The sequence below is a fragment of the Sorex fumeus genome, unplaced genomic scaffold, assembly GCF_029834395.1.
Source record: "Sorex fumeus unplaced genomic scaffold, SorFum_2.1 ptg000107l, whole genome shotgun sequence".
Classification (NCBI taxonomy): domain Eukaryota; kingdom Metazoa; phylum Chordata; class Mammalia; order Eulipotyphla; family Soricidae; genus Sorex; species Sorex fumeus.
The window spans coordinates 1,750,430-1,769,835 of NW_026606164.1; the positions used below are offsets into that span (position 1 = coordinate 1,750,430).

The following is a 19,406-nucleotide window of genomic DNA, read 5'->3' on the forward strand; positions in this document are numbered from 1 at the left end:
CCCAGAATCGCCCGTCCCCGGTGTGCGTGCCGGCTGCTGCCACGCGTGCCCAGGGCCCGGGGCCGGTGTCCCGGGCTCCTGCGCCGGACGGAGTCGCTGGGCGCTCGGCTCTGCGCGCCGGCAGGTGACCCCGACCGACGCGCGAGGCAGTTCCCACGGCCCCGCGCGGAGAGACGGCACCGGCCCGGCCCTGCCCGCGCCCGCCTGCAGCCCCGGCCGCGCCCCCGGCCCGGACCCAGACCCGGAGCCGGCCCGGACCGCGCCGCAGCGGGGCGAGGCGGCCCGTGACGTCACGCCGACCCGGCCGGGCTCAGGGCGCGTGCGCGGGGCGGGGCCGCGGGCGGCGTTGCTAGGCAACGGGAGCCGGCGGCCACGCGGTGGGTGCCGGAGGCTGGGCGGCCGGCGGGGTGGGGGCGCCGGCGGCTGGACGCGGGGAGAGGCGGGCGGGCAGGGGGACGAGGGGGTCGCGCGGTGCTCACTGTGTCCCGCGGGCTTCCGGGCCGTGCGCGGGGCGGGGCGGGCTCCGCTGTGGCCTTGCCAGCCCCTGGGTGGGGGCTTCATGGTGGGCGTGTCCTGGGGGGCTCCACTCTATGATGGGCGTGTCCTGGGCGGGGCTCGGCTATGGGCGGGGCTCGACCGTGGGCGTGTCCGAGACTCCGGGGGCGGGGCTCGACCGTGGGCGTGTCCGAGACTCCGGGGGCGGGGCTCGGCTGTGGGCGTGTCCGAGACTCTGGGGGCGGGGCTCGGCTGTGGGCGTGTCCGAGGCTCCGGGGGCGGGCTCGGCTGTGGGCGTGTCCGAGACTCCGGGGGCGGGGCTCGGCTGTGGGCGTGTCCGAGACTCTGGGGGCGGGGCTCGGCTGTGGGCGTGTCCGAGGCTCCGGGGGCGGGCTCGGCTGTGGGCGTGTCCAAGACTCTGGGGGCGGGACTCGGCTGTGGGTGTGTCAGAGACTCCAGGGGCGGAGCTCGGCTGTGGGTGTGTTCGAGACTCCGGGGGGTGGGGCTCGGGTGTGGGCGTGTCCGAGACTCCAGGGGCGGGGCTCGGGTGTGGGCGTGTCCGAGACTCCAGGGGCGGGGCTCGGCTGTGGGCGTGTCCAAGACTCCAGGGGCGGGGCTCGGCTGTGGGTGTGTTCGAGACTGGGGGTGGGGTGGGGCTCGGCTGTGGGTGTGTTCGAGACTGGGGGTGGGGTGGGGCTCGGGTGTGGGCGTGTCCGAGACTCCGGGGCGGGGCTAGGCTGTGGGCGTGTCCGAGACTCCAGGGGCGGAGCTCGGCTGTGGGCGTGTCCAAGGCTCCGGGGGCGGGACTCGACTGGGCGTGTCCGAGGCTCCGGGGGCGGGGCTCGGCTGTGGGCGTGTCCGAGGCTCCGGGGGTGGTCTCGGCTGTGGGCGTGTCCGAGACTCTTGGGGGCGGGGCTCGGCTGTGGGCGTGTCCGAGGCTCCGGGGGTGGTCTCGGCTGTGGGCGTGTCCAAGACTCTTGGGGGCGGGGCTCGGCTGTGGGCGTGTCCAGGCAGAGCCTTGGAATTGGCCTCCCATGACGTGGCTGCACCCCTGATGCCCGTTGGTGCGAGGTTCCTTGGGATGTGGCCTAAAAACGTTGGGAGCGCAGAGGAGGCTGGAAGGGTCAAGGCCAGGGGCGGTGGGCGTGAGACGGGACCCTAGGGTGCGAGTCAGGACGGCCAGTCGGCCTCACCCGCCCTGCCTAGACTGCGCTCGCTGCCGGACTGGCCTAGTGCTGGCCGGGGCTGGCCGCGGTCTTGCCTTTGGCCTCAGGCTGGGGGTCCCGAGAGCCAGGAATGGGAGCGGGGGTTGGTTGCTCACGTGGGGAGCAGCTGCGCCAAGTGTTTGCAGCACGGTCACTCTGAAAGCCCAGGGTGCTAGGGCAGAGGGCAGTCCTGGGAAGGTCTGTCCCGGACGCCACAGCCGGGACACCCGGCAGGGACACGAGGCCCCTCTGGACTGCAGATACGGTTGTGGGTAGGTGGGGGCTTGATTCTGTCTCTTGCTGTCACTTCGGAAGCTGATGGTGATGGTGATGGTGATCCCGCTGAGTGCCGCTGCCTGTCGGGGGGTGGGGAAGGGGGGGCTGGGCTGCTGGGCCTGTGGCCCGCGGGGACCCCCTTTCTGCCCTGTGGGTGCGGAGCCTGAGGGAGAAGGCACAGGGGCATGTGACACCCCCCAGCCTGAACCCAGATGGGTCTGGGCGGCAAAGCACACGCCTTGCTGGCGGAGACCCGAGTCCAGTGTCACGGTCACCGTGGGGAGCGGAGGGTGTGGGCGCCGCCCGCAGCTGTGGACAGCGGAGCCCCAGGACGGGCCGGAGGAGACCCTGCTCCTGCCCTGGGCCTTCCCACCCATCTGCAGGGGACACCCCTGCGTCACTGCCGCTTCCTTTCTGGGCCCCTCTGGACGCCTGACCTGATTCCCCCACCAGCGGGAGGGCACTGAGGCAGGAACAGTTTCCCGACAGTGCTCCAGCGAGGGGGTGTGGAGGCACGTGTGCTCACTCCTGTCCTCGGGCCCAGCCCTCTGTGCTCCATCCGGTCATGCTGTGGGCCCCAGGCAGTCCCCGAGGCCCTCTGCCTGCCTGGAAGGCCGCCCTGAGGACCCCTCCTCCTGCCCTCGAGGCACGGGCTCTGAGCCACCCACCCCAGCCCGCAGCGTTCCTGGCTCCCCACTGGTCAGCGTGGGGTCGCCCACTTCCCCTGACCCCGCAGGCCAGCCTGGTCGGCACTGACCTTGCACTCTCTTGGCAGGAAGAGAGGAGAGTACGGGGAGCTCTGAAGGCCAGTCAGCGGCCCTGGGATGTCCAGGAACAAGGTGGGCAGCACGCGCCCCGGCTATACCGGCAGGGTCCGACCCGGACTCCGCTGAGGGGCTGGCCGCCGTGGTCTGCTCTGCGTCCAGGCCCGGGGCCACGTCCCGCACTGTGAGATTCTCTCCCACCTCACGGCTCCTGGCCCGTCCCGGCGGCTGCAGGCTGCTCGGCCTTTCTGCTCGCAGGGCCCTGCGCCGAAGCTGGACGTCTCGGCGGTGACGGCAGCTGCCCTGCAGGACCACATCCTCCGGGACCGGCAGCTGCGGGGCCTCTCGGCGGCCCACGGCACCCCGGCCCGGGCACAGCTGCGGCAGGAGCGAGCCGCCCTCCGCGCCCTGCGGAGCAACGCCAAGGCGGTGGTGGACACGGGGCTGCGGAGAAGGGCCCGGCCCCCGCGCGCCGCCCTCCCTGGGACGGAGGAAGAGGCCGTGCTGGACCCCCGGCCACCACCGCTGTCGCTGGGTACTAGCTGAGTGTGCAGGAGGCGGGCGCGTCCCCTCGGGGTTGCCCCACCTTCCCAGGGTGCCGAGTGTCCCTGGGTGCATGCTGAGTGTGTGACTGTGTGGCTGTGTGTCACTACGGCTGTGTGTGTGACTGTGTGTGTGGCTGAGTGTGTGACTGTGTGGTGTGTGTGGCTGTGACTGTGTGACTGTGTGTGACTGGCTGTGTGGGTGACTGTGCATGGCTGTGTGTGACTATATGACTGTGTGACTATGGTTGTGTGGGTGACTGTGTGTCACTGTGTGTGGCTGTCTGAGTGGCTGTGTGTGACTGTGTGGCTGAGTGTTGACTGCGTGTATGGCTGTGTGAGTGGCTTGTGGCTGTGTGTGACTGTATGACCGTATGTGACTGTGTGTATGGCCGTGTGTGACTGTGTGCAACTGTGTGTGTGACTGTGTGACTGTGTGTGTGACTGTGTGTGTGACTGTGCGAGAGGAGGCCCGGGGTGAGGGAGGGAGGGACACACTCACGTCTCCCTGCAGTCCCCAGGTGTGGCCTGGGAAGTTCCGTGTTCCACCCTACAGCTTCCTGGGTGCAGCTTGCCCTAACCCTGACCCTGACCCTGACCGTCGGGGAGCTGTGGCGGTCCTCCAGGGCCGTCTCTGCAGGAGTGTCGGCTCCCCCCCCCCCCCCGACCTGCTGGGTGGTGCTGAGGCGGGGCGGGGAGGGGACGTGCGGCCGGTCCCTCCTTCCTCCCGGGAGGCCGGCTGAGGCTGGAGTTTCTCCCACGGGCCCGGGTTCTCGGGACCAGCCCGGGTCCCAGCCAGCCTCCAGCAGTGCGCAGGGTGGCCAGGGGGTCGGGGCTGGAGACGCTGACCACCCGGCCCACGACAGCGCAGAAGCTGGGCCTGGTGCCCCCGCCGCCCCCGCCGCTGTCCCCCGCCGGCTGGGAGCGGGCGAAGCAGAGATCGGTGGCGGAGGGCGACTCGGGCCGGCCGTGCCCCATCTGCAGGGAGGAGTTCGAGCTGAAGCCGCAGGTGCGAGCGGCCCGGGGCACGGAGGGGTGGGGCCACCCGCCGCAGGGGCCCAGTGGAAGCGCAGGGGTCCCGAGTCCCAGCATCGGCAGGTCTAGGGCGTCAGCCGCACGCTGACCCCAACAGGCTCTTGACCCTCGGCTGCCCCAGAGCAGGGACTCGGCCCCCGCTGGCTCGGAGCCAAGAGCCTCTGGCCAGAGCGTCTCTGCGGTCGGCGCTGGGGGCGTGGGCCGAGGCCCCAGTTTCGCAGTGGAAGGGGCGCGCCCAGGCGCCTGCCCGGCTCTCCGGGGCCTTCTGCTGGGGTCCGAGGGGAGCCTGGGAGCCTGCGCCGCCCCGCAGCCACAGCGCGGTCACACCACGGCCTCCCCTCGCCGTCCCCCTCGCAGCGTCCTCCTCCCTGTCCTGCAGGTGCTGCTGTCCTGCTCACACGTGTTCCACAGGGTGAGGCTCCTGCGCTCGGGGGGCGGCGGACGACGCCCGAACCCGCTGGGCCGGCCGGGCGGGGCGGCGAGGGGCGCCTGGACACCTGTCCCCCCGCAGGCGTGCCTCCAGTCTTTGGAGAGGTTCACCGGCAGGAAGCGCTGCCCCCTGTGCCGCCAGAGCCAGTACGAGACGCGCCTCATTCACGACGGGGCCCAGCTCTTCAGGGCCAGGTGCGCGACCAGGTGTGTGACCCGCGTGCACACGGGTGTGACGAGCCGCCTCCAACCCGGTGTCGGACGGACGCGGCCACGCTGTGCGGCCAGATGTGAGCAGGCGTGTGAGCAGGCGTGTGAGCTGGTGTGTGACATGTTTGAGCAGGTGTGTGGGCAGGTGTGTACGAGCAGGTGTGTCAGATGTGTGAGCAGGTGTGTGAAGTGTGTGAACAGGTGTGTGAAACACGTGAGCAGGTGCGTGAGCAGGTGTGAGGTGTGAGCAGGGGTGTGAGAGCAGGTGTGTGTTTACAGGTGTGTGAAGTTGTGAGCAGGTGTGTGAGCAGGTATGAGCAGGTGTGTGACGTGTGTGAGCGGGCGTGTGAGCAGGCGTGAGGCCGCTCGGGCACTGCAGCACCTGCAGCCGCCGGCCCGGCCCGTCTCTCCCCGCGCAGCCGGCCAGCGGGGTCGGGCTGCAGGGTCAGGGCTGTCCCCCGCAGGGTCCAGGCGTGCTGGCGCGGGCACGTGGTGAGGAGGTGGTACCGGCACCTGAGGAGCACCGTGCCGCCCTCGGACCCAAAGCTGCGCAGGAAGTTCTTTGAAGACAAGGTAGGCCTGAGGCCCCGGCAGGGGCGGGGGACAGGGTTCGCCGCTGGTTGGCAGCAGCGGGGCCGGCGCGGGGCACGAGCGAGTGGAGACGGGGTGCGGCCCCTCTGCCCCTACCGTCGTTCGCCACGGCAGGCGGGTGTGGAGGGGAAACAAGGGCTGCCCTGGCCCCGCGCCCTGGAGAGCGCCCGGCTGAGGGGCGGTCACTCTGGGGCCTGGCAGGCTTCACCTTCCCACCCGGCGATGTCACACGGGCACACACCCGAGGGGACAGGGTGCTTGCCGGGAAGACGGCCGGGAGCCGTGGACACCGTCGGCGGCTGTGTCGCAGGAGAGGGCCCGTGCCCTCCCACGCCTGGCACCACCCCAGGCACCCATGGCAGCGGGCGCGAGCTGCTCACGGCCTTCCCCTCGGAACTGGGGTAGCGTGCGTGCCTGGAGCGGTGCCAGCCGTGCCCACAGCCCGCCGAGGCCACGGGGCAGCCCCTCCTGACAGCTGTGCCCCGGCCGGGGCTGGCTAGCCCTCACTTCCGACCAGTCACGGGGACGGTCTCACAGCAAACCGGGCAGCGCCCAATGCCACCGGCCCCGCCCCCGCTCCCTGCAAGCGACAGGGCCCTGACCTGGGGCGACCGGCCTGGGGCCACGCGAGGTCCCATGGCTACTGCCACTGCATCCACGACCTCCAGCGGGCTGAGCTGCCCCTGTCCCGGACTGGGCCCTGCCGCCTGAGCCCCCCAGAGCCGCCGCCAGGAGAGGGTGGGGCGTGAAGGGCTCCAGGGAGCAGCAGCGGCAGGGGTGCCCCCCGAGACAGCCGTGCGGGGCGCGGGTGCCGCTCCAGCCTCACGGGCCGGCTGTCCCGCCACGCCCGCCCGGTGGCACCAGGACACGTGGCCACGGCGTCAGGTCTGCCCTGCCCCTCGGTGCCCGCGGTGGAAGCTCGGGACCCGGGGCCTCTCCGCGGACTCAGACGGGCCCGGTCTCGGGACTGAGATCAAAGGCGCCGGCAGAGGTCACTGGAAGTGCCACCGCCTCGAAGCCCGGGGTCCCCAGCGGGCAGCGGGGCCCTCCAGCGCCTTTGATCCTTATCGAGCGGGAGTGGCGGCCCCTCTCCCCAGCGGAGTCCCGGGGGGCGACCCCCCCCCCGCGGGGCTCCCCTGCATTTACGTCTCCTCAAACAGCGCTGGCCGCAGAGTTTGCTCAGCGCTCGACTTCCTTTATCACATGGAGATGGCAAACATTCTGTTGCCAGCGTCAAGGGGCTCCGAGCACTGAGACGGGAAGGACAGTAAACCCGTAAAAGCTTATCAACGGATCCGATTGATACGCCGTAAATTCCAGGCTTTTCACTGGCCCGCAGAGGCGGCCGTAAGTCAACACATTAGTAAACGATTTGCTGCCATCGAGACGGAGACGGGCCTCCGGGCGGGGCGCGGGCACTCAGAGTTCACAGGCGAGGGGTGTCCCGGGGCGTGTCCGGGCTGCGGCCGCTGCCGTGCGCGGGGGACGGGTCTGAGGGACGCCCAAGGAACGCGGCCGGGCCGTCTGGGTCCTCGGGGGCTCGGGGACTGCCCCGCCGTCCGCGGGCAGAGCGAGCACCGCGTCCCTTTAGAAGGTGCTGTGCAGGGTCCCCCACGCTCCTCGCCCGGGCTGGCTCCGGCACGGGGCAGCCGGCACCTGCCCGCACAGGCCTGGCCGCTCCACCAAGCCTCCTCCGTGCCCGGGCCTGCCGGCCGCGGCCTCATAACGCCCGCCAGCGGCATCTGCCCCCACCGCGCCGGACGCTCGGGGCTGGGCCCGTCTGACCAGAGAGCCCAGCGCTGTCCGGGAGGGCCGGGAGTGGGTCTCTGCATGGACGCCAGACCAGGCCATGACACCGTGAAGGCCCTCGGGAGGCCTGTTGGCATCCAGCCCGCCCCCGCAGGAGCCCCGTGCAGCCCGACTGTCCCCGTTCTGGAGCCTGTTTGCAGTCCGACTGTCCCCCCGGGAGCTGTTTGCAGTCTGTGTCCCCTGGGGGGCCTGTTTCTAGTCCGGCTGTCGCCCGCTTCCAGTCCAGCTGCCGCCTTGGGGGCCGGTTTAGTCTGACTCTGCCCCCTCAGGGTTTGGTTCACAGTCTGACTCTGCCCCCTCCCGAACCGGTGTGCGGTCTGCCCGTGCCCCCAGGACTGGTGTGAGTCTGTGCCCAACAGGGAAGTGGCGTACGTCGGACTGTGCTTCCTTGAGAGTCACTCGATGTTCTGACTGTGCCCCCTGGAAGCGCATTTACAGTCCGACTGACTCTGCCCCCTCAGAAGCAGCTCGCAGGGTGACGGTGGCCGTGTGTAGGAACGGCACAGGCAGGCGAGCAGGGGCTACTGGGCACGGCTGACAGGGGAGCAGGGACTTGTGCGTGACAGACGGACAGTTGCACAGGACTGACTGGCGAGCAGGGGCGGTTGTGACAGGTAAGCGGGAACCGGCGTGTGCACCTGACGGGAGCAGGGGCTGCGGCACATGGGTGAGGGGCATCATGGAGACAGGGAATCGGGGGCAGGACAGGGTCGGGGAGAGGGAACCATGGAGAGGCGGCCCAGGCCCCGACCGGCTGTTCCACACGCTGCTGTCCAGGAGGATCCATCCTACGGGGCGGTGTGGGCAGGGTCTGGACGGGTGACCATCGAGGGGGCGTCTCTGGAGGGGCGGTCACGTCTCCGAGGTGCCCGAGGCCGAGGCAGCAGGCCGACCCGGGGACCGAGCACGGTTTAAGGCAGGGACGGTCTCTTAGCAACAGGCTCCACCAGGCTGGAGCAGAGTCGGCGCTGTGCAGGGCTGGGGGGCGGCGGTCCTGGCTCTGCTGTGGGTGGGCGCCAGCCAGGCCCTGGCCCGGGCCAACCCAGAGATGGTGCCACGGCGGTGAACACCCTTCTCCGCCCACGGTCAGCGGCAATGACCCAACGAGCTGCGGCCGGCCGGGACAGCCCGGGAGCCTGGAGTGGACGCCGAGGCCCGGGGCCCGCCTGGTGTCTGCACGGCGGCTCACGCGTGCCCACCCCAGTTCACAGAGATCAGCCAGCGCCTGCTGTGTTCCTACCGCACGGACGTGGACGCGCTGCTCTCGGAGGTGGAGCGCTGCCTGGCCGTCAACCGCGGCGTCCTGCGGCAGCTGGAGGAGGCCAGGGGCTGCGGGCTTTCGGCGCAGGACTGGGAGAAGATCCAGGCGCAGGTGGGCCGGGACCGCCGGGGTCGGGAGGGGGCAGCCCCGTGGGCCAGAGGCTCGAGAGCCGCCGGCTGCCCCCGAAGCCGCTGACCACGCCGACTGACCATCACGTCCAATGAGCTTGCAGGCGCTGCAGCGGGAGGGCGCCGACTGTCCCATCTGCCTCGGCCCGCTGTGGGCGCCGGGGGCCAGCCGCCGCGCCACCGCCCTGCTGTCCTGCTCACACCTGTTCCACCACACCTGCCTGCTGGCCCTGGAGGAGTTCTCCCTGGGGGACGCGTCCCCCTTCCATGCTTGTCCCCTCTGCCGCTCCTGTTACCAAAAGAAAATTCTGGAAGGTTGACTCCACAGTCGGAATGATGGAACCCGGGGGCCGGGGCCGCTCCTCGGGACGCCTGTGACTCGCGCCGTCATGCTCGGGGCCCACGCAGGCCCGCCACTCCCCACCAGGCCCGCCCCAGGAGTTGCTGTCACTGGGGTCCCACTGCCCTGAGCCACGGGGCGCCACCACTGCCAAGGGCCCCCGTGGCAGGTCCCCAAAGTGCGCTCGTGGGCAAGGAGGTGCTCAGTCGCGTGACCGTGTCAAGCTGCGGATCTGGAGACTTCCTGGAGAGCGAGCAGGCGGCTGCCGGCTCTGGGCGGGGAACCGGCACAGGGACGCTGGACCTGCCTGTCCCCACGGCAGCCTCGGGGGCCAGTGCTCCTGAGGGCCTGGCCCTAGGCACACCGCGGTCACACGCCAGGGCTGGTGCCATGGGGCCAGCCTCCATCCCTGACACACATGGGCAGGGGTGTGTATGTGTGTGTGTATGCGTGTGTGTGTACGCGTGTGTGTACGTGTGCGTGCGCGCGCCCTTCAGGCTCTGGAGCAGCCCATGGGCCAAGGCAGTGTCCCTCACCCCACTGGTGGTCACACAGAGACTCAGGCTGCCAGGACCTCGGCACCGTGGGCGCTCATTCTGGAGAAACCTGAAGACACGGACCCGCAGCCCACACTCACCCCTGCGGGCGGCACCCACACTTCACACACACACACGCACACACACACCATGGCAGCAGGCAGGTGCACGCTAGGGACCCCTGGCCGGGTCTACCCCACCACACGGCCAGCACAGCCCACCGAGCCTCAGTGGGCCATCACACTCAAGGCAGCCGGCAGGGCAGCTCCAAGCCGGAGAGTGGCCAGACGGGCACCAGGGCAGAGAAGGGGGGCTCAGAACCCCCATGGGCCGGGCCTGGAGGTCGACCACGCCGACTGACCATCACGTCCAATGAGCTTTAATGGGCGCTTGCATGGCCCTTCCTGTCCGCCAAGCTGAGCGGGCGTGCGCTCTAAGTGACCTTCCTGTCCGCTGAGCTGAGGGGCATGCACTCTGACCTTCGTGTCTGTGTCCACTGGGCTCTGAGGGGCGTCCACGTAGACTGTGTCTGCTGAGCCGTGGTCTCCAGCATGCTCCAGGCTGCCACGGGAGGCGGCAGCAGCTTCTGGCTCCCGGAGCGCGAGCAAACGCCTCCGTCCCGGCGGGCACGACCCCACTGAGGGCACAGCAGCTCTGAGCTGAGGCGGCGGTGCGGCCGGCGGGCACCACTCTGGCTGTGGTTTCCTCGTGCAGGCCTGCTTGTGAGGGTGCCCAGGGAAGCAGCAGGCCCGTGCCGGCCAGTGCGGGAAGGCCCCTCACCTGCTCCGTCTCCCCGGCCCCGGCCACCCAAGACGGAAAACACAAAACACGAGAATTGTTCCCACAACGTGAAATCACTTTTTGCAAAACTTTAATGTCGGAGACATTGAAAAGGTCACACTTGGAAGTGTCCCTGGGAAACGAGCAAACGCAACACTGGAACGGACAGCGCTATGGGCGAGGGGCCCACAGCACGTCCCTGTGGCTCAGTGACAGGCCCGGAGGGGCCACGGGCGAGGCCGCCCTCAGTGCATCCGCGTGGCTGGCGCGGCAGTGCGGCTGCTCCTGCCAGGGGCCCGCCACGGCTGTCTGGGCGGTGGGCAGCAGGGCCCAGGGAGGCACCACCCGAGCAGAACCAGGGGCCTGGCACAAGGGCCACCGCCTGCCACGGACCCTCTGCATGTGGCCTGAGAGCCGCAGCCGGGCCCCTCACAACCTCTGCTGAGCCGCGCGGCCCAAACCGAGCCCGGACGGGGAGCAGAAGCCTCAGGCAGGGCCACGTCTCTGAAAGTGGCAGCAGTGCACGGCCTGTGGCCAGTCCCCCGAGATGTGTGGAAGGGCAGCAGCGATGGCGACGTCCACTGCGTCACCGTCGTCCTGCCGCGGGGGCCTGGGGCTGGCCCCAGCCATGGAAGGGCCTTCCTCCCCCCACACCCGTGTCGAGGAAGTCCTCCCCCCTCCCTTCCCCCACCAGGAAGCGGCACGTGCACGTGGGCAGGAATGTTCCAGCTTAGAGTCTGGCTGAGCCCTGCGGCCATGGGCATTGCTGCCCCCAACCATCCCAGGGAGCCCTGGAGCCCGTGGGCACAGCCCACCCCACCCCCACCAGCCCGTGCCTGACGGGGTTCCAGGACCCCCAGCCAGCCTCCTCGGTGGGAAGCTCGCGGGAGGAGCAGTCGCCACAGGGAGCCCGAGCCCCTCTCAGGGCCCAGGGACCGGACCCCCCCCAGGGGCAGCAGCCCTGTTCTGATGAGGCATCCAGGCCGGGCCCCTCCGCTCCCCTCGTCAGTGCTCACCCAGCAAGTTCCCGGCCCGACGGCTCCCATCTGCAGTCCTGATGCCAAGGAGCTCAGTCCAGACACGGGCAGTTCTGATGCAGTTCTGAGACACGAGGGACGTCCCTCGCTCCGTCAGGAGCAAGACACAGGCGCCCATGCCCCCTCGCTGGGCGGAAGGGGTCTGTGTCGAGTCCACTCAGCCGGCCACTGCCCCACAGACGGCCACGAGCCACGTGTCCCCGCAGTGTCCCGCAGTGACCGCCCGCAGGCTTGTGCACGGAGCCCACCAGCTCCTCACAGTGAGGACTCGGAGGCCACCTGGCAGGCCGCTGCCCCCAGACACTGCCGCACAGCCTGGCGAGTCAGCCTGGAGCGCCTGTGAGCCTGAGGCTGCGCCAGGCAGTGAAAAGCCGGAAGGACGTGACAGGGAATGAGGCTCAGGACCGAGTGACGGACATGGCGCCTGGGGGTGCCCGGCTGCCAGGAGGGGCGACGCGTCACCCGCTCGGACAGTCACAGGGCCACGGGCCGCCTGGGCGTGGACACACCTTCCCGGGCCTCGGGCAAGGCTCAGGCTCATGCAATCATCCCGCTGGACTCCACGGTCAGCGGGCAGGGGAGTCAGGGGACTTGAGGCCGGGCCTCGGGTTCTCGGCAAGAAACGGGCCACTGCCTCAGGGACTGGCCGCTCACCGCCAGGTCTCCGAGCGGGCGGGGACTCCGGTGTCCTCCTTGACACGGCCGCGTGTGCGCTGGGACCACTGCACAGCAGATGCGGCCCCCGGCAGCCCCCGAGACACGGGGTCCTCCCACGGCTGAGAAGACGGGCCTGGCCACGCCCTCGGCAGGGAGGCCCCAGAGGGAGCAGGGAGGTGACGCGGACGGAGGCCTCCGTCTGCCTGGGGCACGGGGCCACCTCACAAGGCCTTCTGGTGCCCATTGGCTGCAGGCTTGGAGCCGTCCGAGTCCCGGGCAGGGTTCGAGAACTGCAGTTTGTGAAGGCCTGCAAAGGAAGGAGAAGTGCTCAGACAGGGCACAGCGGAGACAAGCCTGGGGCAGAGGACCGGCGTGGGGCAGGGAACGGTCAGGTGGAAAAGACACAGGCCTGCCCAGCCACATCGCGCGTCGCCTCAGGGCCACATGGGCCCTCCCGGCCATATGACGCGTCACCTCAGGGCCACGAGGCTTCTGACACCAGGGAGGAGCCACAGAGCTGCAGCTGGCACCACGTGTTGGGACATGCCTCCCGCACAGCCCCGGGGGCTGAGGAATTCATTGCCGTGAGGTGCCGATCTCCCTCCTGTCACCCCGGAACCTCAGACGAGGAATTTCTCCCACGAAGCCCCAGGAACCAGGTGGCTGCTGTCCCACGGCACGTCACTTGGCACCAGTGTGTCTGCGCCTCCCTTCTCCGAACGTGCCCCCCCACCCCCGTGCGTGCCACTCCTGCGGCCCATCTTGCTACGGTCCCTGTTTGCTGATTTGGGCCCCCGAGAAGCTCTAACCACCCAGGGACCCAGTTTCCCTGTTTCCACCCCTCACAGCCTCACTGGGCCTGCGGGAAGGGGCTGAGGCAGGAGGAAGGCGCCCAGCCCTGGCCGCGCCCGCTGGGGGGACGGTCCAGGTCCTCAGGACAACGCTTCCGCCCAGGGCTGCCGGACTGTCAGGCACTGCAGGAGGCCACAGAGGGGAGGGACGAGCACCACAGCCAGGGCCATGAGGGGCCACGGGAGCTGGCCTGCCCGGAGGCACCGAGCCTCAGCCCTCCTGGGACAAGACGCGGGAGACTCCTAGAGGGGCAGCTCCGCCCCAGAGGCTCGGGCCCAGGCCCACTCCGGCCTCGTCCTGCGGGCTCTGAGTCACAGACAGGCACAGCTCACTGACTCTGTGGGGGTCACTGCAGCGCCAAGGGAGTCGGCCACGCTGGCTCAGCCTCGGTCTGCAGCTTTCAGGCTGGCCTGGACGAAGGGCCACATGGAAGCTCGGGCACTGCGGCGGGGACGGGACACTCGGGACCGGGCGTGCCCGGGGAGAGAACGGCACACCAGGCAGGAGAGCCAAGCGTGTGGGAGGAAGGGGGACAGACAACAGCGAGTCCGAGGGGACGAGACAGCGGGGACGGACACAGGGCAGGGGTCAGGGACAGGGACACCAGGACCGGCCAAGGGAGACACTGCGAGCAGCGGAGAGCAGACGCCGGACAGTGGCGGGGAGGGTGGGCGGCCACGAGGAGGCGAAGGTGGCGTCCCGCAAGCCCACCCTGGGGAGCAAGGAGGGGCGGGGCGGGGCGGGGCGGGGGCCGCCACCACCTACCCAGGGCGCGGAGCAGCTCCTCGCGCACGGCCGAGGTGAACTTGCGCACGAGGCAGAGGGTGGTGACCACGGCGAAGAGCAGGTTGTAGGCCAGCACGATGTGGAAGTTCCCCAGCCAGTTGAACCTCCCGAAGTCGCCCAGCAGGTCGAAGCGCGTGATGCCTGCAGGAGGGCGGGCGGGAGAGGCTGAGCCAGCGCCTGCCCGGGCCGCCCTCCCCAGCCCCGCTCGGCCCCCCACCAGGGACACAGCCTGGGCAGCCCGGCCTCGGGAGTGGCCTGCAGACACTGCTCTGAGGGCCGTCCTCGGCCGGCAGGGATGTGCCAGGCGGGGCCCCGCCTCCCCCGGGCCGCAGGAAAGGGCCAAACAACATGGAACCGTGTCACCGAGACGCGCCAAGGGACACATGCCTCACGCCAGCGCCTGAACCCGGCCCGGCCTGCGAGCACTGCAAGGCATCACCCTGAGGAGTGGGACGCACGTGTGAGTCCACAGGAAACTGCCCGCTGCCCTGCCCTGGGGGCGGGAGGAACCCGAGCGCAGCCAGTGGGGACGCACCTCTGCACGGCCTCGCGAACGCTCCCTGCAGCCGGAAGGCGCCCCCAACAGGCGGCCTGAGCCAGAGACCTCGGGGCTCCCTGCCCACGGGGCCCAGGGAAGTTCAGGGGTGCCGGGCCTCACACATGGGCAGCCACATCCCTGGCCGGAGGCTCCTTACACACACACACACACACACACACACACACACACACACAGCTGTATGTCACAAAGGTCGCTGGCGGAGAAACTGACGAGCGTCCGTCCGAGGGGAAGGCTTCCCCAGGTCTATCAAAGTCCCAACTGACACTCTGGGCACCGTCCAGCCCCGCACAGTGCATGCGGGCAGCGCAGGGGCAGGCCCACCTTCCAGAGCAATGTCCCCCCGGCCCTGTGAAGGGGCCCTTTCCCTGCGACGGACTCGGCGCATGTGCCCCTCGCCAGCCCCGGGGGCCCGGAAGGTGCCGTGTGTGCTCCAGCCGGGAGGAGGCCAGACCCGCGGTGGGCCAGGGCGCGAGGGGAGTGAGCGCTGGCCTCCCCACGCCGTCCTCACCTCGGGGCTCCACCCGGCACCTGCCGTGGGCACCGTCCTGGCTGACAGCCACCTCGGAAACCAGCACGGGAACAGGCGGGCCTGAGACGGGTCGCAGCAAGGGAGTTTTCCGAGCCTAAACTCCCTTCGGAACAGCACTGGTGCGGAGAGTCGGCTGACCGGTCACTAGCTGCTCTACGCCCGGCACACCAAAGCCCTCGGGAGGCCACAGCGGGGAGACAGGCCGAGGCTCCGGTCAGGCTCTGCGGGCAGGCGCGGTTCCAGCGGCCACCAGGCCCCTGAGTGGGGTCGCTGGAGGGGGCAGGGGCGAGGCGGGGATGAGGAGAGGGGGGCGGGCGGGGGCAGAGCTGAGTGGGACGGGGGCGGACGGCAGGCCAGGCTTAGCCACGGGCCAGCCCTGCCGTGGCAGCAAAAGGGTCCCCCAGGGGTTCGTCCAGCGGCGCTGCCCCCGGGCCCAGACGACGTTCACAGGGTCACGGGCCCTCAACCCGACACCTGACCGCCCAGGGAGAGGGGACAGCAAGACGGAGCCGGCAGGCGTTCAGTGTATCCCGCCACAGCTCGACAGCACGGCCGTGGCCGAGGCCACACGGGCCACAGGAGGCCCAGAAAGCAGGCGGGGACAGGAGGGACACAGCACAGCAGGGTGCGAAGGGAGAACGCCAGGAAACGTCCCCGACTCGGTGAAGCTACAGACCGCAGGTTGAGGAGGGCGAGGGACAGCGGCAAGGAGAGCCACGGGAGGGACCCGGCCACGCCTCCGGGAGCCGCTCGGAGACGGCGCTCAGGAGGCTGAGAGCGACCGGAGACCGGGCCGGGGCAGCGCCCGCTCTCGGCCCAAACCACACAGCTGAGGCTGAGGCAGCAGCTGCGGACGCACGGACGCGTCTCCGCAGGCCCACGGCCAGCCCGGACCGGGGCTCGCCCGGAGCCACGGGGCCTCGGACACACCCGCCTGCCGCAGGCGCAGCTCCCCGGGAGGGAGGAGAAGAGCAACGGGTGCGAGGCAGGGCAGGGCAGCCGCGCAGGGGCGAGTAAGGGCGACAGCTCTGCGACCCGGCAGGGAAGCGACCCGGGCCGGCAGCAAGGCAGGGGTGAGGAGGGGAGCAGGGGTGAGGGGAGCGCGAGCAGGAACGGCAGGGCCAAAGAGGCGGAGGCAGGATCGACGGCGAGCCCCGAGGGAGACGGGACCCCGAGACCAGCGGGAGGGGACGTGGGCAGAGACACCGCACCCCAGGGAGCCACAGGCATGACGAGGCATGACCCAGCCCCGCCCACAGCGACCGCTACACCCAGACCTGGGACCGAGGGCGTTCGAGTCGGGGCCACGGACGCCAACACGCTAACGGCACGCAGCAGGGCCGACACAGCCTCCTCGCGGGGCTCAGCCTGGGTCTCGGACACACCCATGGGAGGCGACGGCTGCAGAGGCTGGAATAACACGTGCGCCAACGAGCTGGTGTTTCCTGACTAGGATGAACTGCAGGAGCACTGTCCCTGGAGTAGGGCCAGTCTGTTTCCCGCGTCTAATCTACACTCTCCTTAGAGACGTCAGGTCCCCTGGCAGCAGCTGCAGCCCAGAGGGGTCCAGGTCTCCCCACAGGCCAGCGACCTCCAGTGAAGGGCCGCACCCCGATGAAGAAGCGCCCGCTTTCAGACACAGAATTCCCAGGGCTGAGGCGGGCGCCCGGACCACGAGGCCGAGGGTCCGGTGAGGACAGGCCCCAGAAACACCCCAGCGGCATCAGCCCCGAGCGACAAGAGCCGAAGCCAGAGACCGAGTTCTGAAAGCAGCAAACTCCAGCCAGGACTCGCCCCCCGGGGGAGCCCAGTGCACCCCCGCAGAGGTGCAGCGGGACGCAGGCAGAGGTCCGCAGGAGGCGGCGGCAGGGGAAGGGCGGGAAGGGGAGGGGAGCTGCCTCTGAAGCCAGCTTTGCTCGAAGCCTGAAAGGAGCTTCTCCAAGGCCAGAGACTCCCGGACCCTGGGTGTGGCCTGACGCATGGAGGAGCTGGTACAATTCAAGCTCTTAAATAATTATTTAAATAACAGTATCAAAGGTTCTTTCTGCACCTACTCAGGGGCTTTTTTTTGGTAGAGATTTTTTTCCTTACTGATGCAGACACTTAAGCATTATGCACAACGTTTTCTAGCACAAAACCAACATTACCTTTTCAGGATGGGACATAGTTTTATACTTTTTAGAGGTCTGTCCAGATGTTCCTTTAAATTTCTCAAAGCATCCTCATTCTATTTTGTGTAAATTTTTAAATGAATTAGCCTAGAATTATTCACTATATTGTTTAATTAGATATATAATTTATAGATATATTAACATTTATATTAATTTAATTTATAGAGATTGTTTTAATTTATAAAAGATCGTCTTTGAAAAACTCCCATTACCTTACCCGTGACACCAATGTTGCGGAATTTCAGGAGTTCAGCTTCCGCATGTTGTCACCACCTCCGAGACAAGAAGATAAAGGCCTCTCTCGGGTGTGGGTGTGAAGACCCCAGCAAGGGCACAGAACTGGCAACAGGCATCGTACAGAGGTGGGCTCACTGGGGGCAGGGCAGGGCGGGAGCGCCCCTCGGGGAGAGGGTACTGGAACAATGGATGCACGAAAGGAGCACTAACGGGAGTATGAAACAGTAAAAAGGGACAATTTATAATGCCCTAAAAATAACCCGATCTAAAATTCTATACCCAGCAAATGTATCTGAGGACAAAGAACAATAAGGTAAAATCCAGACATTTTCTACCAACAAGGGGAATGAGAACAGGGGACACACACACACACACACACACACACACACACACACACACACAGAGGCTCAACCTGTAACGGCATGACAGTGATCTCTTACACAAGGGCCTAATGGTGTTCGGGCGAGAGACCACTCTCTCCACACTCTTTCTTCTAAGAAAACTTTTCTGGATCATTTTAGCAGATCATTCATCACAAGCAACACAAAATACATTCTTCAGGTCCTGCTTTGGGGGCAGGCCTGGGGGGAGTGAAAATATTCTAAATATGGTGGTGGGCACTGTAATGGGGTGGGGTTGGTGCTGGAGCACTCGATGCGATGAATCATCGTGAGCTGCACGTGAGACTCACCCCGGCCCGCAGGAAGCCACGGTGGCTGCGTGGGAAGGGCCCCTGGGGTCCGAGACACGGGGGCTGTGGGTCGGGGGCTCCCGTGAAAGGCTTGCGGGCACCTGCCCAGGGCGCGAGGACAGCCGGGCGCCGGGTGGGTGGTGACAGTCCCAGGCTCACCTGCCATAGTGCGGGGGCAGGGGACATGGTGCCGGTGTGGGCCGGGGCCCGGGGCCCGGGCAGCCCATGGGCCAGTGAGCAGCCGTCAGGTGAGCGGGGCCATCCCTGCACTCCTGCCGCTGCCTGTGCACACATGGGCAGAAGGAGGGGTCAGGGGCCGAGGGGCTCGGACCAGCGGCAAGCAGACCCATGGGGTGGGCACGTGGGGCTCCAACCCCCCCCACTCAGGAAACCGAGGCCCCACCTGCCCCCTGCAGCCGTGCTGAGCCCCACGGCACCTGCACATGCCCACGTCCCTCTGCTGCCCACCAGGGGCCAGGAGCTGGGAGAGCGAGGGGAGGGCACTGCCAGCCACCAGGCCGGCTCCTGGCAGGGCCGCAGCAGGGCGCAAGCGGGGTGCAGCCACCCCAGACACCTCACGGGCAGCTTGGTTTGGTCTCTGGGTCACACCGGCGATGCTCAGGGGTTGCTCCCGGCTCTGTGCTCAGGAATCCCTCCCGGTGGGACTCAGGGGACCCAATGGGATGCCGGGGATTGAACCCAGGTAAGCCACCCAGAGCTGGGGCTCCCTGTAGGGTGCACACGCACACACAAAGGCACACACACACACACACACACACAGGCAGGACCGGGCAAGGCAGGCACAGGGCAGGAGGGAAGAGGCAACTGTGGGACACCAGCCACTCCTGGGCCACAGTGGGCTGACACGAGGGTGGCCGGACACTTGCGCTGGACGCCCTTCCCTGGCTCTGCTCTGCACAGGAAGGAGGGGAGGGGCGGGCAGGAGCAGACACAGGGAGCCCCGTGCACCCCTCGGCCGGGAAGGTGGCCCAGTTGGTAAGGAGCACAGGGCACGCATCTACACTCACCTGTCGACGCCCGCCTGTATAGACCCACCTGGTCTACACCCACCTCATCTACCCACCTCCTCTACACCCACCTGGTCGACAGAACTGCACGGCCCGTGAGGTACACACCTGCCCAAGTCCCGCGGGCCGCTGGGAGGAACCGTTGTTCCTTTCCTTTACTGGTAAGTGACTCAGGGGGGCACGCAGTGCAGTGCGAACCCCAGCCGTCCCAAAGCACCGCCAGGGTGACCCCGGGGACAGAGCCAGCAGTGACCCCCTGAGCCCTCTCCTCACCAGACACAGTCACTGCTCGGGACAGGCGTCACTTCACCCCTCGGTGACTTCGTCACCGCACGTCTTTGCTGTGGGGTGTCCGGTCTGGACTTTGAGTACCCTGACACACTGTGAAGCACACATGCCCACCCCCCTCCCACGCCCGGTCCTGACGCGGAACTAGACTGTGACGCGTCTTCTCCAAC

At 68.4% G+C, this 19,406-nt stretch overlaps 2 protein-coding genes across 4 annotated transcripts in view; one reads left to right on the forward strand and one right to left on the reverse strand.

The window, feature by feature from the left end:
• Positions 1-9,065, forward strand: part of RNF32 (ring finger protein 32) — a 28,036-nt gene extending 18,971 nt beyond the window's left edge. The window contains exons 2-10 of the mRNA XM_056134818.1: positions 54-377; positions 2,848-2,924; positions 2,999-3,275; positions 4,149-4,291; positions 4,697-4,729; positions 4,829-4,953; positions 5,421-5,529; positions 8,561-8,728; positions 8,850-9,065. Coding sequence (XP_055990793.1) covers positions 54-377; positions 2,848-2,924; positions 2,999-3,275; positions 4,149-4,291; positions 4,697-4,729; positions 4,829-4,953; positions 5,421-5,529; positions 8,561-8,728; positions 8,850-9,065 — 1,472 coding nt within the window. The remainder of the gene's footprint in view (positions 1-53; positions 378-2,847; positions 2,925-2,998; positions 3,276-4,148; positions 4,292-4,696; positions 4,730-4,828; positions 4,954-5,420; positions 5,530-8,560; positions 8,729-8,849) is intronic.
• The window catches only part of LMBR1 (limb development membrane protein 1), a 232,682-nt gene that overhangs the window by 5,675 nt on the left and 207,601 nt on the right, over positions 1-19,406 (reverse strand). For 2 of the 3 annotated variants that reach the window (XM_056134845.1, XM_056134844.1), the window contains 2 exons: positions 13,713-13,874; positions 12,267-12,402 (listed from right to left, as the gene is read on the reverse strand). In XM_056134845.1, the coding sequence (XP_055990820.1) occupies positions 12,317-12,402; positions 13,713-13,874 (248 nt within the window). In that variant the 3' untranslated portion in view covers positions 12,267-12,316. Of the gene's footprint in view, positions 1-12,266; positions 12,403-13,712; positions 13,875-19,406 lie in introns of those variants that run through there. The other variant, XM_056134843.1, reaches the window with a different exon arrangement.